The sequence below is a fragment of the Patella vulgata genome, chromosome 3 (assembly GCF_932274485.2).
Source record: "Patella vulgata chromosome 3, xgPatVulg1.2, whole genome shotgun sequence".
NCBI lineage: Eukaryota > Metazoa > Mollusca > Gastropoda > Patellidae > Patella > Patella vulgata.
This window is the reverse complement of record NC_065881.2, coordinates 39,909,554-39,927,963: the sequence shown is the minus strand read 5'-3', so window position 1 is coordinate 39,927,963 and position 18,410 is coordinate 39,909,554. Positions and strand designations below refer to the sequence as shown.

General features: G+C 32.0%; 1 protein-coding gene across 2 annotated transcripts in view; it reads right to left on the bottom strand.

Annotated features, from left to right (window-relative positions):
• The window catches only part of LOC126815237 (intermembrane lipid transfer protein VPS13A), a 103,998-nt gene that overhangs the window by 75,453 nt on the left and 10,135 nt on the right, over window positions 1-18,410 (bottom strand). For both annotated transcript variants that reach the window (XM_056099384.1, XM_056099385.1), the window contains exons 2-16: window positions 18,257-18,300; window positions 10,252-10,294; window positions 9,568-9,663; window positions 9,294-9,395; window positions 8,093-8,262; window positions 5,905-5,964; window positions 5,129-5,209; window positions 3,638-3,692; window positions 3,356-3,486; window positions 2,795-2,901; window positions 2,456-2,627; window positions 1,574-1,751; window positions 1,145-1,245; window positions 920-987; window positions 364-441 (exon numbers count right to left, since the gene is read on the bottom strand). In XM_056099384.1, coding sequence (XP_055955359.1) covers window positions 364-441; window positions 920-987; window positions 1,145-1,245; window positions 1,574-1,751; window positions 2,456-2,627; window positions 2,795-2,901; window positions 3,356-3,486; window positions 3,638-3,692; window positions 5,129-5,209; window positions 5,905-5,964; window positions 8,093-8,262; window positions 9,294-9,395; window positions 9,568-9,663; window positions 10,252-10,294; window positions 18,257-18,300 — 1,486 coding nt within the window. The remainder of the gene's footprint in view (window positions 1-363; window positions 442-919; window positions 988-1,144; window positions 1,246-1,573; window positions 1,752-2,455; window positions 2,628-2,794; window positions 2,902-3,355; window positions 3,487-3,637; window positions 3,693-5,128; window positions 5,210-5,904; window positions 5,965-8,092; window positions 8,263-9,293; window positions 9,396-9,567; window positions 9,664-10,251; window positions 10,295-18,256; window positions 18,301-18,410) is intronic.

Below are 18,410 nucleotides of genomic sequence, written 5' to 3'. Positions count from 1 at the left end.
ATGTTTTGTTATGAAACATAATCTCCCATTGGCAATACGTAAATGATATAACTAATCAAAGACAACATTTATTGATAATATACTGACAAGATTTATGAGTTTTCCCCAACCTTGAGTTTATTTACTGATTGAAAAATGGCATAGGCGACTAGTACTTGGTGAGTCTAGTGTAGATTGTTCACTTAGCAGGTGGTAATCCTGTTGTAAAATTTTATGACCTGGTGTTTTTTTTATTTCTCAATCATGATATGTAACATTTTACATTTAATATCAATATTCAATGGTTTACAGTTCTTTCCATTCAGATGTGTAAATATATTACAAGGTTAAAGAAATCTGAGCACCGAGGGAAATTAAACTGACCTAATTGCACTAGCTGCTGGTCTTTGACCAACAGAAGAGAAGACCTCTTTTAATATTAACTTCATTATCATAGGATCTCTGTAAAATAAAACAGTAATTTAATAAGTCAAATTATAAACCATTCCAGCATTCTGATCGGATCATAGTAAAATATTATCATAAATGTATCTCACAAAATACTTCATGAAATATGGTTTATTCAAATGTAGAAAACATCAAAATTTAACTGAATATATAAATAGAATGAGACCAGCGACTGCCAGGTAGAATACGCCCACATTTTGCAAGAGGTGGATAGAGAACAAGCTAAAAACAAAAATGATTTTTTGTACAATCAAGGGCAATAATCCAGAAAGTTATGGTCTGGAATGCGTAAATATCAAAAGGGAATGAGATCTTTGGGATATAAAGATATGTTTTAAGTTTCATCAGAGGATCCACAAGCTTGATATACCAGATGCTATATACACTATTTGAGTACGAGGGGCGGCCATTTTGTCCCGCAGTTTTGGTCCGATTTTCACGAAATTATATGTGGACATATAAAAAGACTTACTCTTTAGTTGTATCTTGAAGAGCAACACTGAGCTTACTTAACTTAGTTACTAATCTCACAGCTACAAACTACAAATATAAATAATTATATGTATTATTCATAGTATTTTATGAATCTATTTGTGTGTCTGGTTGTTGTTGTCTACAGATAATTTTTAGTTGTGTGTTATGGTTGTATGTGTTACAAAATGTAACAATGGATGATGGACCGGATTTGAGCTTATACCTCTTTAGGGTAAGTTGGATCAGCTTCATTTTCAGAATAACCAATAGCACCATATAATTTAGCCTTTTCTTCCGGTGTATACATCTCAAAGAACTGATCCTCTGAAATACATAGATATGCTTTTAATAATAGTATTTCATATATTAATTCAGAATATCCTTACATAATTATGCAATATGCAGGAAATTAAAAATAACAACTAATTTCAATCATACAGTGGACTCTCAAATCTGACATCGTACGGGATCCCTACCATATGTCGGATTACTCATAGTGTCGGAATACTCAGTTTTCTCAAAACCGGAAGTATTATTGTAACTTCGAATCTGGAATCTGGATTCCTAAAAACTGATTTTAAATTTGGATTCTTGAAAATCAAACTTGACCTATGACATGCACAATCTGATATAACATACCAAATAAACTTACTTATTTCAGTTTTATTCTTATCACTATTACTTTTATCTTTCTTCCCACCACCGAACCATCCACCGAGCCAACCACTACTCTTCTCTTCTTTTCTTTTAGCCCCAAGTTTAGATGCTTCTACTTCAGCTTGTTGTCTCATTATAGTTATACTAAATATATCTAAATACTTCTCCCCTTCCTGTAATTACAACGTATTTATACTCTACTACAAACTTAGATATCAATTCTTTAAATCATTCTTAAAATATACATGTGACATCATCCTTTGACATTAGTGTACCATAATGTTTCGTGATTGTATAAATATATAACTTAAACAAGCATTATGTAAGATTTAGATGAAGAGCTAGCCATTCTTGCTATAATAGTTCAAAAATAGATAATACAAAATGAATATACAGAGGACTCTGTCACACTGTGTCACACTGATAGTACGACATTCTGTGAAATCCGACATCATTTTCACGTCTCGATTTATTTCCTTACTACTTCAGCCCAAAAAGTTTTGAGTAATCCGTATTCTGAATATTCCGAATTACAACATTAATCATCCGTCCCGTCAAATGATTTCCATTGAATCAACATTGTATAATCCGGCCTTCAATCGGTGGTTGTAAAGCCACAAAAGATTAAAAAGCAATCACCAATCAATTATCGGTGAGATTAAAACTCGCTCGCATAATTCTTTGTTGATTACTTTGATGATTTTATTATCTCTTGTAAGACAGTTGTGACAAATTCTCAAGAATACCTACAGAATTTCCCACGAATTCAGTCATAAAAATGATCCTAGCACCTGTTGGAAACATTCGTTGCCCATGCCGATGGAATCCGAATACCTCAGTTGACTGAGTTGAGAGTAAATCTGTTAAAACAACTTACATCTAATACTTTCTGTTCACTAGAAGACACTTTCTTGTTATCTATTTTTTTTATATAAGTGTCTCGGTAGGATTTCATCATTTTGCGATGTTTAATAATATTATTCCACGACCACATTTTTCTTCTTCGCCGAACAGTTTCTTCTAGAACACTTTCATACGCATAATGCCACCTGAAAATTAAAACAAGAAAAGGTCAAATTGCAATTACTACTCCAATATTTTTTGATTTTTAAAAAGTTATAGAAATTGATGTTCACTTACAAAATTGCTAAAATTTTAAATAATTTGGCAACTAATTAATCAGACAGAAAGTTTTAAAATACATTATTTTACTTACCATCTTTTGACATTTCCTTTAAATGGAACATCAGGTTTATATTTTCTATAAATACCTAATAAGGCCATTCTCTCTAAAGATTCCAGTGTTTCTAACACATCATTATACTGTAAAACACAATATTTATAGCTAAATTCATTAATTACATTCTATATCAGGGACCTTCTTCACAAAAACTTATCATCCAGCCACTGAAATTCATGCATCCTTAAAATGTTTAGGTTTATCGGTAAATTTAATGAATTAGGCCAATGGTCAGTGGATTCGTTCTTGGGGATACTCTCAAAATCCATCTGACCTAAAATAGTGTTTTCTTGGGAAATAGTTCCAGATAACTCCACACAATTCAATCATATTAAATGTTATAAAAGATACACACAGGAGCAATGTTTACCAAGCAGTCCATAAGGTTATTGCATTGTCATTCTGTAGGTACCTGGAGTATTTACAATAATGATAATAATCGTGATCACGGGCAACAACTCTTGAATGAATTATCAGAAATCATGTAGCAGACAGGGTTGATGACATGGTAACCAACATGTTAAAGATAAAACCAACCTGTAGTTTACTCAGACTTATTGCTACATCATCAAAAACAACGGTAAGAAATAACTTAGGTATAGAAAATTTGGATTGTTCAGGCTTGGTATTAAGTTTAAGATGAGCAACTGATGATATAGGTTTTATTACTGAAATAGACAAGAACACCATTAATAAAATATAAACAATAAAATATCTTTAGGTTTATTTTTTAATTTTTTTATTATGAAACACTTTTTTGTATTTCGAAAGCAATACTAACAAGAAGATAAATGTTGTTTTAGTTAATATAAAACTTACAATATTGCAAATTCTTTTTACATTCTTCATCTGCAAAAGTTGCTTTTAAGGCAGGCTGAAGAAGAAAGAGGGGAAAGTATTTACATACAATATATAAGTGTGAATTTCTATAATTATGTTGGGTATTCAAAGTTGATTAGCTCCACTGCTAATCAAAAAGTGCAATTTTTCCAAAATTGATTAGCAAATTTAAAAATTGATTAGTTTTTCAGTTTCAACATATTACTTTAATTCATAACAAATGATTAGATTTCATTCTTAGATGTTTTTAGCACTGCTACAGGTAGCTGTGACAGTTTGTGAATGTGATCTAGACTTTTGGTTAGGTCTTTTATCACCCAATAATACATTCTACAGTAGATATCGCTTGTGTGATAAATTCCATAATTTACTGCGATATCTCCTTAGGAGATCGCTTTACATGAATTTGATTAGTCAGTTAAAGAGGAACTACTTTTTTTTATTTTCAAAGAATAGTTCATTTTTTATTAAAAGTAACTGCTTTGTTATCAAAAATAAACTATTTTTATTTAATTGACCTTGATGGAGTGGTACTACTTGGGTCCTTATTTCCGGTTTAATAGTCCCTATTTATTGAGTTATGTCCCTGTATTATATGATATAATGAATTGTGTCTGGGTAGTTCGAGAAAAAAATGTCACACAGCGAATTCAATTTTGTTTATAAAATTTTATTTGACATTATACACGTTGAAAGTGTTGAGAAATCCTTCTAGTCTTCAAAATGTGGATAAATCTTCATGTCAATATCCAAAATGACAGGCATATTAATGATTCACAGTTACTACAAATCAAAAACATTAGATTTTAATTTATGATTAGAAACGAACAAAATATGTTTCACGAATTGCGCTGCGATACTGGTAGTTGGCAGCCCTGATGCCCAACAACAGCAAAGTTGTCTGTTCTAGCTCTAAAATCCATGTTCACCAATCCTGCAGGGTCTTTTATAAAAAGCTAGCTTTTGACAGTCAAAATGTAAAGAGAAAGACAAGTTTGCACAATGCATTTGAAATTTACGGCCAGGTCTTTCCACATACTCCAAATGAATATTCTTTTGAGAACTCTGATCTGCAAAGTGTTCCTAAGAGATTTCATAAAGTGAATACAAACAGGGGAATTACTACTGTTTGCTATCAAAATATTATGAATTTGAGGGGGTCCGTACTTTCCTAATGCTCAAATTAACAATTTATCAGGATTTACACAATTCCATTGAGAACTTTATCCTGTATGTGTTCACAAGCTTTATAACATTACAAAATGCCTTTGAAATTGTTAGTCAATTTCCTTATACCGGTACTCAAATGAACAATCCCACCCAACTCTTATTATGTTCACAAGATATAAATATGAACTTAAATTGGAGAACAACTCCAAAATGTGTGACAGAAAGATATTCTGAAAATCTATAATCATTGACTGCTACAATCAGCTTATTGGTGTCAAAGAAATTCAAAAGAAATCTTACCAAGATGTCTTCTTTTGGCATATTTTGAAACATTTTATCACAACTATTCCAATATACAGCTAGATTATCCAATTTCATTAACTGTAAATACAAACAAACAATTTAAAATCTCAAATTCAGATTGTATTTTGTGGTTGTTACTTTGTGTGGTCATGTTTTCTATTGCAAGTATTGTAAGTTATGAAGAACAAGAACCAGTACTTAAAGCCTTGATGCAAAGTACAATAATGTAAAAGTTTAATCCCTGATAGAAATATCAGCCCAAAAATAGTTTATTTCTGTTCAATATTTACAAAGTTATGATAAATTAAAATTTCATTGATCTATACTGCTTGAGTGTAACAAGATGCTGTCATCCTTTATTGGCAGTGGAGAAACCTTATGGGCCTTGTACAAATCTAACTGAATCCAAGTCGGGAAATTATCTAGCCTTGGTATAATGATTTTGTTTTCTTGATTAAATGTTAAATAATTGAATGCAAATGACTCATCAAACCACACTGATCAGCAGTGAATATTAGCTAAACCGCTAATATCACTGAGAGAGATGACATCAGTGCGGGTTAATGAGCTCGCAATATTAACCTTTTTCCTTGTAACCATTGCACAAGCTATTGAGCCAATGATCGAAGCCATATGATGTGATGTCATATGTAGAAGGAATTTGAACTTATAAAAAGGTCAGTCATATTATACAGAGGTATTGCGATTACAATACCTCTTAGTGAGATCTACAGTAAAACAATTCAATGAGTTATTGAGAATATAATACAAACTTTATAAATCATTGTAACAGCATCTTTAATAACTGTTGGTTCCCATTTATCATTTGTTGTCTGAAAAAACAAACAAACAGAAAGCATGAAAACCATTCCAATTAGTTTATTTTAGAAAGGATTTTTTTATCCTGAATGAAAATCAAAGTTATTTTATTGAATAATCCTACAAATTTACACTCAATGATAGTCATAGGAGCCCAAATTATTGGATAAGGTCTACATTTAGCTTCGGCCTACTAATCTTGATTGTCAAATTGTAGGCATCAGTGACACATATTTTTTATATAATTGTAACTGCATTACATGTAAGTGTCTTGATCAACACTTATACATTAGTTGAACAATTAATAAATTGTATTAGATCCTGTTCAAGAGAAGTGAAGAAGGACATGGGTTATCTAAAAAAAAACAGTATTTATACATGCCTCAATGAGAAACATGGGGCAAACAATCAGTCAATGTAATACTATTGCGATAATGGGGTTTTGTCTTTATTTCAAAGACAGGATAGAAGAGAAAGAAAATGTACAGATAACAAGCCAACAGTGAGGTTGATGTCCCCTGGCCAAATTGCAAAATAAATAGATGACACATATTAATTAATCGCAAATTTATTTTTTTCACTAAGTTTCATGACTCTCTATCAGATAGAACCAAGATTATCTTGTTCCAAACCATCAACAAATGAAATCGATTAGCTCTGCTTAGCTTCAGCTCGAAATGTTAATCATTGAACTCAGTCAAGACATTCACCTAATGAACATCTACATCAAGTTTAAACATTCGCCTAATAGACACCTACGCCAAGTTTGAACATTCTACCTCAATTAGAAGGAGAGTTATTGTGTCCCAAAGTCTCGACCAATCAAATTGATTATCGCTCTGCTTACCCTCAGCAAAAAATGTTCATTGTCAAACTTAGCCAAGGTATTGATATAAAAAAGCTATACACCAAGTGTCTCACTCTCACTTAATTAGAACTAAAGTTATTGTGTCCCAAAGCATCAAACAATCAAACTGCTTATCTCTGCTTACCCTAAGCAGAAAATTCTCGTCTTCAAACTCCATCAAGGCATTCACCTCATTGACACCTACAGCAAGTGTGAAAATTCTAACTCAATTAGAATGAGAGTTATTGTGTTCCAAACTCTCGACCAATCAAATTGCTCATCACTTTGCTTACCCTGAGCAGAAAATGCTCATTTTCGAACTTAGTCAAGGTATTGATGTAATAAAACTATACACCAAGTGTCCTCACTCTCACTTAATTAGAACTAAAGTTATTGTGTCCCAAAGCATCAACCAATCAAATTGCTTATCTCTGCTAACCCTAAGCAGAAAATGCTCATCGTCAAACTCCATCAAGGCATTGACCTAATAAACACCTACACCAAGTTTGAACATTCTGCCTCAATTAGAAGGAGAGTTATTGTGTTCCAAAGTCTCGACCAATCAAATTGTTTATTGCTTTGCTTACCCTCAGCAGAAAATGTTCATTATCCAACTTAAGTCAAGGTATTGATGTAATAAAGCTATACACCAAGTGCCCTCACTCTCACTTAATTAGAACTAAAGTTATCGTGTCCCAAAGCTTCAGCCAATCAAATTGCTTATCTCTGCTTACCCTAAGCAGAAAATGCTCATCGTCGAACTCCATCAAGGCATTGACCTAATAAACACCTACACCAAGTTTGAACATTCTAGCTCAATTAGAAGGTGAGTCATTGTGTTCCAAAGTCTCGGCCAATCAAATTGCTTATCACTCTGCTTGCCCGAGCAGAAAATGCTCATTATCGAACTTAGTCAAGGTATTGATGTAATGAAACTATACACCAAGTTTCATCACTCTCACTTAATTAGAACTAAAGTTATTGTGTCCCAAAGCATCAACCAATCAAATTGCTTATCTCTGCTTACCCTAAGCCGAAAATGCTCATCTTCGATCTCCATCAAGGCATTGACCTAATAAACACCTACACCAAGTTTGAACATTCTACCTCTATTAGAAAGAGAGTTATTGTGTCCCAAAAAGTGTGACGGACGGACGGATGGACGTACAGATGGACGGACAGACAGACAGATAGACAGAAAGGCGGGGGACAATTAAGAAATAGAAACTAAATCAAAACCCAGTTTATATTAATTGATGCTACAGTGACGTCCATGTGTTATATGTATCATTTACCTGGAAGAGTAAATCTTGTAACATAAATCCTACAGCAAAAGGATGTTTGGGATTAGTTAGATTATCCTCATATCTAACATGTATATTGGAAACTCGAACCTGGATATTTTTAATGACTTGTGTGGCAAGTTTCTCAGCAAAACTGTCTTGTTTTGGATCTTTAGGATTGTCTAGAAAAGAAATGGGAGAAATGTTAATTGTAAGAATTTTTCTATATGTATTATAAATAAATCAAAAAGAACCCCAAGAGAAATGCAGAGACAGGATTAATTTGATAGAATATTCAAAGATAGCCATTATTAGTATAATTTCCATTTGATGAAATGTTACTTTACTCCCAGTATATGTATTCTAACTGGGAAATCAAACCAGTCGTTAAAAATTGATTATATTATATGTCACCCATACAAAAACATTAAGGCCAGATTCTCAAATGAAAACACAAAGAAACCTTAGCTCTTAGGTGATCTATACTGAATTGTAAACATTTAATTTGATGTGATCTGGCTATTCAGTTTAAATTGGACATGTTAGGAATTGAATTATATAATACTAATGTACAAATTACTGTCTATCAAATGTTACAAACAACTAGGACATAAATACTTTTTCATCATTTTAATCTGTCTGGGTATAAAAGAATACACAGGCTATGAATGGGACAGGAAGACATTTACAGTCTGTTGATGAAATGATGGACTTTGTTCATGAACATATAATCATCTCTATTGATGTCTGCTTTGAATGAATGAGAAAAAGATGGAAATTTATCAAAAAATTGAGTGAATGAATGTATTCTGGGGGGGGGGGGGGGGATACTGTTAAATTCCTGTCAGATGTAAAATTTGCTATGCATAAAAACAATCAATAATCTTTATATAGAAACATAGTACTATGTTAGTTCATATGATAATTTGAACAAAAGATGCTAATGAAATTATACTTCCTGCTAGAATAACATAAATAATTTATAATCCCCAGATAATTAATCATTGATCCATCTTGTACAGAAACAACATAAATTGGTTAATAGTTCTCTTGAGTGATGATGATGATAACAATTAATATAATAAATTAGGCACAATTACTCAATTACAAAATTATCGTAAAATATTATCCTGTAAAATAATGTTCAAGAGTCTAAAAGAGTAGAATCCAAATTGAGATTTCTGAGAATTGTTATAAATGGCATTATTCAAACCTTTTTCAGCCTCAATTTTCTTAGCTTCTTCAATTTGTGTAAGTTTTTTCTGTTTTGCATCTTGTTTGGTCTTTTCTTCCTTTTCTGCATTATATTTAATAGCTGGAATGAGAAAATAAAACAGTTTTCATGTAAATTTAGTAATGACTCAGTGACTTTCAATATAAACTAAAGACCACATAGTGTGCTAAAAACTGTACAATAATTCTAACCAACTAGAGATTCTACACATATCTTCATTTTTATTATAAACTAATAATTATTTTCTACTCACAGGCATTGGGAACTGCCAAGGCATAAATTCCATCAATTTCAGCTATAACTGGTGCAGTATATAAATTCTTCCAAGGAATCTTTAAAGTTAATTTCCCTGGAGAATAATATAAAAGATCCTTAAAATCGGATCAATTGCAAACAATATTTTTAGGGTTGAGAGGGACTGCTTATTAACAAGATTGTCTCTAATTGACATTAATCGGGAAAGGAATGTGATTTTTTAGTGATAATTCTGTTTACTGTGTAGATTCTCAACCATACCAACAACCAATAATGTATACTTTTGTTTGTACTGATCAATTTCTGATTCATTTTGTTTATATGTTTCAATATTACAATTTAACACGACTTGTTTATATTCATTTATCATTCATTAGTTTGATACATCAAGCTTGGATGATTTGCAGTTCTCATGTCAATATTTAGGCTTACTATACATAAATCTGCTTAAAACCTGATGACATGTCAAATTATTTTTATTGAATACGGTGACTCAATCATGTGAACTTAATAACCAATTAAATTGTCTTTATTGGTATGCAAAGAGTGTATCTGATAAGTTTTGGGTTATAGTATGACATGTTGATATACATAAAACTGTCAATGATTTGAATTCGACTGAGGTACACAAATATATGAAAGACATACTAAATTAGAAGATTAGAGTATAATATTTACTTACCTATGTGTCCAGCTTTAATTCGTACAGGGAGATCAAGGTCATTCTAAAAAGCAAAAAAAATAAATGCTAAAAAATGTTGTACCTAAGGAAATTTGCAAGTGCATTTATTGACACACCATCATTCACATTTCAATAACATGGTGGTGTCTTGTATTAATTGGTTCACAGAGTCTAAATGACCTTCAATTATAAATCTGCTTGTACGTAGGCTACAAGTCAGGTTTTTTTTTTTACAAATTTTTATCATAGGGTGTGTTCTGTTTACTCTCTGTAAATTAGTTTTATATATGACTTAGTGAACTGTTAGAACTTCCCCTTACTGCCCTGCCTACTATGTTCCTGTCTGATGACCTCATTGTTTTACATACACAGAATAATTTGTATAAATATTGTATTTGACAATATTGAGTTTTCTACTGTGATCAAATATTTCCTTAGACTGTAAAATGCCACTTCAATGTCAGCTTTGTTTACTTTTTCCAAGCTCATCTCTTGTATACATCTCAATCTACTGAATGCTCAGGGATCTTCTCTAACAATTCCACAAAGTTTGGTTTCTAATCTTATAATTAATACATAATTTCAATTTCCTTTTAAAATTTGGGACAATTGTGGCAATTTATTTTATTAAGTCTTGTGTAAAATGGATTTGCTATTTTGGATTGTCTGTGGTTTCTGTAGGGCAGTTTGTGTTGCAATGTTTATTAAATTACTAATTATCCAGTTCAGGTCACTTGAAATGAAACGAAGTGTAATTAGGTTTATCGTTTTACATTTATGCACCAACCAGGTTGATGAAGACAGGTATACACCATCCAGTTTACTATGAGGGATATTTTGTCATGAATGTGGCAGTAGGGCCTACTCATTTCAATTTCCAACCATCTTTATCATGCTGCCAATGCTATACACAAGACCTCATTTTTTGTATCATCTTAAAATTTTCGGCTAACATGGGATCAAGTTTCATCAAAATCGGATCAAAATTGTAACTTCTAAAGGGTACACAACCTTGATATACCATATTTTTTACACTATTTGCTTACGAGGGGTGGCCATTTTGTCCAGCAGTTTTGGTCCGATTTTCACGAAATTCAAACTCAACCACCATTAGGGTGTAACAGTGATATACTAAAACAATTTTTTTAAATCAAATAAAAATTGTGACCTCAAGAGAGACCACAAGCTAAAAACGTGATTTTTCGTACGATCAAGGGCCATAATTCAGGAAGTTACGATCCGATGTGCACAAAAATCAGACAGGAACCAAGATCAATGGGTTATAAACATGTATTTCAAGTTTCATCAAAATCGGATCAAAATTGTGACCTCTAGAGGGTCCACAACCTTGATATACCAGATGTTTACACTATTTGCGTACGAGGGGGAGAGGGGCATTTTGTTCTGATTTTTTGTACAATCAGGGTTCATAATCCATGAAGTTACGGTCCGATACATGCCAATATCGAAAGGAACCAAGATCTCAGGGAGATAAACCTATGTTTCAAGTTTCGTTGAAATTGGATAAAAATTTTGACCAGACAGGGGCGATGACAATATATGTCCACATGAAAATGTGGGCGTATAAAATGCTGAACTTGGCTTTTTGAAAAAATACAACATCTACCGCTCTTCTGCACCATTCAACAAGATATTTTGCCAATTTGTGTACAGAATGAGAAACAAAAATTCATTTATAAATACTGTCTGAAATATTTAAGCAGGTGGGAGGAAAAATAAATATTATTGTTTCTCCAGCAGAACAACACTTCAGAATAAAGTTCAAGTTTCATTTTTTTTTTTACCGTAATACAATAAATCTGAACTTTGGCACAGAATGGATCATGAAATTTGTGGTTTTCAAATCAAATTACATTTCAAAGACTGTCAATATAAAGGCAGACCTAGATGGCACTGCATGAGCTGTATTTTATTTTAATCCCCCACATACATGTACTAACATTATTTAATGCTGTTAATCAAAAGAGATGTTTCGGAACAAAATACATGTAATAATAGTTCTCGCTGTATAACCTTTTATCCAATTACCTTGAGTAATGTTTTGTCTGGTTATAAATAGAGAGATATTGTAATCAGCCAGTAGCAAGAACTAGAATAAACAGTCTATAAATATGCCAGATATTATTGATTAGTTTCAAATGCAATAAAAAACAACAACTAAAAAAAAAAGATTGAATCCTAAATTAATGTACTGTATGCAAATCCATCAATATGGTGCAACAGCTTATATAGGTACTTATAATTACAGTATTAACAAGGACCCCAACCATTATTGATTTACAATAAACAATGTACCGGAAATATAAAATAAAACTTGTTTATATATATGCACATATTATAAATGTATATCAAAATAATAAGTAGTGTATATTGTAATGTATATATGTATCAATCACTTGACTTCAACCTTTACTAACAACAGGTGTTCAAGGCCATTCAACCAGACCGATAGAATATTTAAATTGCATTCCTGAGGCTGGTATCATTATCCTGGCACAAACAGTGAGAACCAAAAATTGCTTGTGCAATGCATGTTTGTTTGTATATAATTTGAATAAACTTCAAATTTGCTAATTATATAAAATAACAAGCCAACAGTGAGGCTGATGTCCTCTGCCGAAATCCCAAAATAAATAGATGACACATATTAATTAATCGCACATTTATTTTTTTTTCAAAAGTATAAGCAATCAAACTGATTATCAACTATACACTATCTCTATCAGATCGAATCATAGTTATCTTGTCCCCAACTCACTTAATTAGAACTAAAGTTATCGTGTCCCAAAGCATCAACCAATCAAATTGCTTATCTCTGCTTACCCTACGCAGAAAAAGCTCATCTTCGAACACCATCAAGGCATTCACGTAATAAACACCTATACCAAGTTTGAACATTCTAGCTCAATTAGGAGAGTTATTGTGTCCCAAACAAGTGTGACGGACAGACGGACGGACGGACAACAGACAGATGGGCGAACCCATTTTAATAGTCCCCTGCTTTCTTTGAGAGGTGGAGGACAATTAATTTATTCTAACATAATATATATTATATATCTATTATAATGTGGATGTTTTATGATTCCATGTTATATACTGTACAATACATAACAGTAAAATCAATATGAATGTACTAAATATGTGTAGAATGCCATTCTGTTTATATCTGATAGTTTAGAAAGATAGCATTTTATGTCTGTAAATGATGAACAGAGCAATATAGACTGTTGGTTGACTGGTATTTACCATGTGTACATGTAAGCTAGATGATATAACACATACAGACCTATCAGTTAATGGACTAATTGAAACAACATCAGCACTGATTGTTCTAACCAGATCTAATTATATGTATTTATATCATTTTCATGATAAACAGTATTTATATTTGTCTTTGACATTAAATTAATAATAAAATATAGGCTCACAAGCAGTGGCGTGTGAAGACATGGCAGGGCCAGGCGCATTTATTTCCTATCAAACATCAAACTTAAATTAAGATCTTTTTATATTTGAAATTATCGCTGCTAACTTCGTTGTACAGATTTGCCCTATCTAATTTATTTATTTTATCAATTTTGCAATTGTCTTTCTTTCTCACATTTTCTGAGTACTAGGCCCTATACTTGGGTCTTGGAAGCATACAATCATGAAGTTAGCACTGAGCAACACCAAATCTGAAACTACAATTTTGGGATAAAATTTCATGGGCCTCAAAGCTAAACAGGGCAATAGTCAAATAGCAAATCTAGGGTCATAGAAGTATGATACACTTCTTCCTTTGATTACTCAATCTTAGTAAACATTAAAACAAGTGTTGTCGGTTTTATTTAGGTCTTCTGCAAGAAGATTCTATTTATTCTTGATCAACAAGTGTGCACTTTAACACATCAATTTCCATGACATTGTGCCAGACACTAGTCTTGAAATATTCTTGCAGATAAGTGCTACATTTGACTTCCAAAACCTATGCTGTATTTACTTGTGTACGTACTTATCTATATACCGGTAAAATCATGCAGATTACAATCAAATATTGACACAAATATTAACATAGAATTTAATCTACTTCACAGGACTTGATAAAATATTGGTTAGAACTCACTTTTCTTATAATATAATAGTAACAGAGGGAAAGATATTCAAATGATAGCTGTTGTGATAGCAAATGCGGCAATGTCCAAAATATCACTCCACAATTTATCATTGAGAATCTAACAATTCTAGTGAATTCATTCGGAATACAGTATATAGCAATGAAAAATATAAAGATTTATAGAGAACCCATCGTAAAAAATATGGATGTGGCTTGAGTAGCCAACCAATTAAAACATCAATACTTTCAATTTAATCAATGCTGTTGGTAGCTTACATGAAACAAACTTTAGTTACAACTTAAGTCTTCTTATCAATTTTGTTATCACATGTAGTATGCTGATTCTTCACTTTATGCAAGAAATCAATATGGTTAACATCAAAGATCAGCTTATATCATTTAATATTATCATTGTTTAACCATCCTTATTAATATTAGGCAATATTTGTATTGATCCGATCCCAGTTCGCACCTGTGTGAAATGTTATCAAATCAACTCATCAAAGTAGCCTACATGTAGATAGCTTTGTGTCTTGGTTCTAGATACTCAGCTCTGATAATCAATACAGTTTCACACCATTGTCCTTAATTTATTTAATGAATTATTCATCATTAGTTTGAGATATTAGCTAGTTTTGAAGTTATCCAGATCTTGATAAGAATTAATTGATAATTATTAAGGCCAGACATGTATAACCATCTCACACCGCACACAACATATGTAGCATTCCTTTTTCTTTAAAAGTTAATAACACTTCTCTTTCCCAGCAGAGCAGACAAGGGTCTATTTTCAACAAAAGTTAAGTCAAATTTAAGAGATAATTTTTAACGTCTTCACTTAAACTAAGTTATCATGAGACTAACATATGGTCAACTTTTAATTCAATAATTAGCTTGTGCGCAGTGTTCCTTAGCAGTGGGAGATAACCTACAAAGTAAGGCAGAGATTATGTTTAAAAAGTTTAAAGATATGTTCCTTTAGGCATAATTACATTATCTGCTGCCTATTCATGGCAATGCTCACTAATTCATCATCTTGCAAGTGAGAGCAATGGTAGCTCAATTGGCTCACTAACCAGGTCCTAGGATTGATCCTGTGTTGGTCAAAAGATTTCCTCTGGATTTTCCAGCATGTTTTCCCCTTGTCAGTGGTGCAGTAAAAGTGGGTCTTGGACAATAAAATAAGCTCCCATGTACACATTGGCCTGCATGTAAAAGAACCCTTTGCAATTTGACAAGAGCAGACGGAACCACTGTTGTCTTAATTTTCCCATTTGGTTCAGAAAAGTAGGATGTTAATTATTGTCTTGCAGCTGTTCTATATTGAGCAACTCTGACAGATCTTGAAGATTATAATGTTTCTTCTATCTAATATATATTTCCTGATAGTCTGAGTATATTTTCCAATGGTTATGCATTTAGGATCGTAAATTGTTGCAGAAATATAGCTTAGAGCTGGGTTTATACTTTTTAAACTATCTGCTGCCACAAGACAACGGCGAAAGCAACGTCGAAGATGGTGTCAAATCTACCGATGGCATCAACCCAAAATAGGGACCATGCACAGATTTTTGTCAAAAATGTATACTTTTATGAAAGCTTCTAGTGGAATTTTATGATAATTATATTTTTCAATCAAATATCATAAAATTTTCATCAAATTTTATGATATTTTTATAATGTTTTTATCACATTTCGTGACTTTTTATCATTATCAAATATTATGTTTTTGTTTATATAACTGCACTGACAGTAAATAACTTATCTCCAGTCCACGGAGTAGTGTTCAGCCAGTGTTATGTGGATAAGAATGTCCCACTGCAGTAGCACCGATCAAATTTCGCAAATTGTCAGGTGAAACTTCCTAAAGGTCTGTCATATTGTTTGAGGGAACATTTATCGGCAGATTTTTGCCATGGTAGACTACTTTTCGTCAATTTCTAACTTTACTTGTTATTGAAGCTCTATATTCTATTACTTGCATGTCACAACCCACAATCGGAAAATGCACATAAAAATCTATTAAGTCTAGTATTACTTTTTTATCTGAAAAATATCAGTCTAGTCAATCAACCACGTGGGCTTACTTCTATTAACATAGTCTCGGAATTCCATTCCCAGACATAAAGGTAATGTTGGCGAGTGAGAACAGCTCTATAATTTGAAATCTAACAAACAATGGATACAAGGATATTTATGGCGTAGTAATTTCTGCACATTTTCACGTGTACAGGTAACATAAATTACGAGGTTAAAATAAAATGGGAGATTTGTCAAGATTTGTATCGTTTTCAACATTTATTAACTGATAATCTAAATAATACTTTATTAATTTATAATACAACAAACAAATAAGTTCCTAATTAAAGAAGCTCGTATTTTCCACCCTTTATAGAAAAGGTGGGAAATTGTCGCATGATTAAGCCAACATTGTCAAAGACGGGAAGCTATATCGGATGATATACAGTGTAGGTGCCGATAAAATTAGGTATTTATATTGTAATGAACAGTTAATATACATGTATCATAGCTTCGATCATACTTTATTTATTAATCATACAACAAATAGTTCTCAATGGAAGGTGTGTATTTTAAATCGGTAGGAAGTGTTACCCAATTAATCATTCATTAAATGAAAGAGAGCAGCAAGATGGGGGTCATAACATGCCTGGATAAGTTCCTGATTTACATCTAAATTTATTAGTATAGAAATTTATTATTGGGAGTAAAGATTTATGGTTAATTTTATATTTTGAAAAACTTTTGTCTCATTTTATTATAATTTTATGAGAAATAGTGAAATGTTATATTTTTTTATGATATTTTTCCATTTTATGATAATTTATAGAGAAATGACAAAAATTTTATGAAAATGTAAAGGTTTTTATGTTGTACAGTCCCTGCAAAAAGTATGAACACAAACAGACATCAGTGAGTTCTTGACCTTGAAGAAACACGGCAGATTTTAGCAATGAAAAGGCCCTTTAAACTTCTGCAACTTCAGACATTGGCCCCAAAATTGTCATACCTGACAGCTGACACGTATGTCTTATAGTAATCTGCCTTAAACACTTATCTGTGAATATGAGTGCCCAAAAACAGAAATTTGTACAGTGAAATTAGTGTAAAACAGGCATTTAAAAATTGCCCCACCCCCATGCGCCAGTGATTAAGATAGTTTGGGCTTTTTATTACAGGGTCTAGAATTAGATAAATATTAATGTGAATAATACATGTATATCTCGTTTTACTAACTGTTGTTTCCAATTCCTGCTAATGACATGCCAAACGTCTTTTTTCATTTGGTCCTTAAAATCAGACAACTGTTCTGATTGGCTGGAAATACATGGGAAGGTCAGCGTTGTCGACGTTGGCCTTGAAGTTCAACAAAATTGAACTTTACAAATTTTATAAAGTTGAACGTTGACGTCAGTTTTTTGCAACATAAGTATAAGTAGTTATGCCGTTCAACATTGTTTTAACGCCGGCTGAAAACGTAGGACGTCGTCCAACAGCTTTTGAAAAAGCATCGAAAGTATAAACCTGGCTTAAGGTGTTCTTTTTTAGGTCAAATTATATATTTTTTCAATTTCTCATATTTGAAAACTGTATATCAATTCTAACCATTATAGAAAACTGTATATCAATTCTAACCATTATAATGTTATATTGTAAGATTATAATCTTATAGTTAAAATAGGGGCTTATGAACCTTAATAAAGATTATAAAGAATTTAATGTCTTTTTGTACTATGGGTAATTATAAACCAGTTATATGTATGTAAATGAGACTTATCTGTAAGATTTTATTGGCTATGATCAGTGACATGTATTAAATATAAGAGTATGTACGACATTTAAAAAAAACAACACTGACAGAATACTTACCAATGCACTTTCTTTTACATCCAAATTTTGTAAAACTGCATCTCCTATAAAAGTAAATATTGGAATTTAGACATAAAGTTTCTATGGAACTTCAAGGAAAACCTTGAAAACAATGTTTTTCATTAGCCTAATTAATTAGTTATTTCATAGGTGG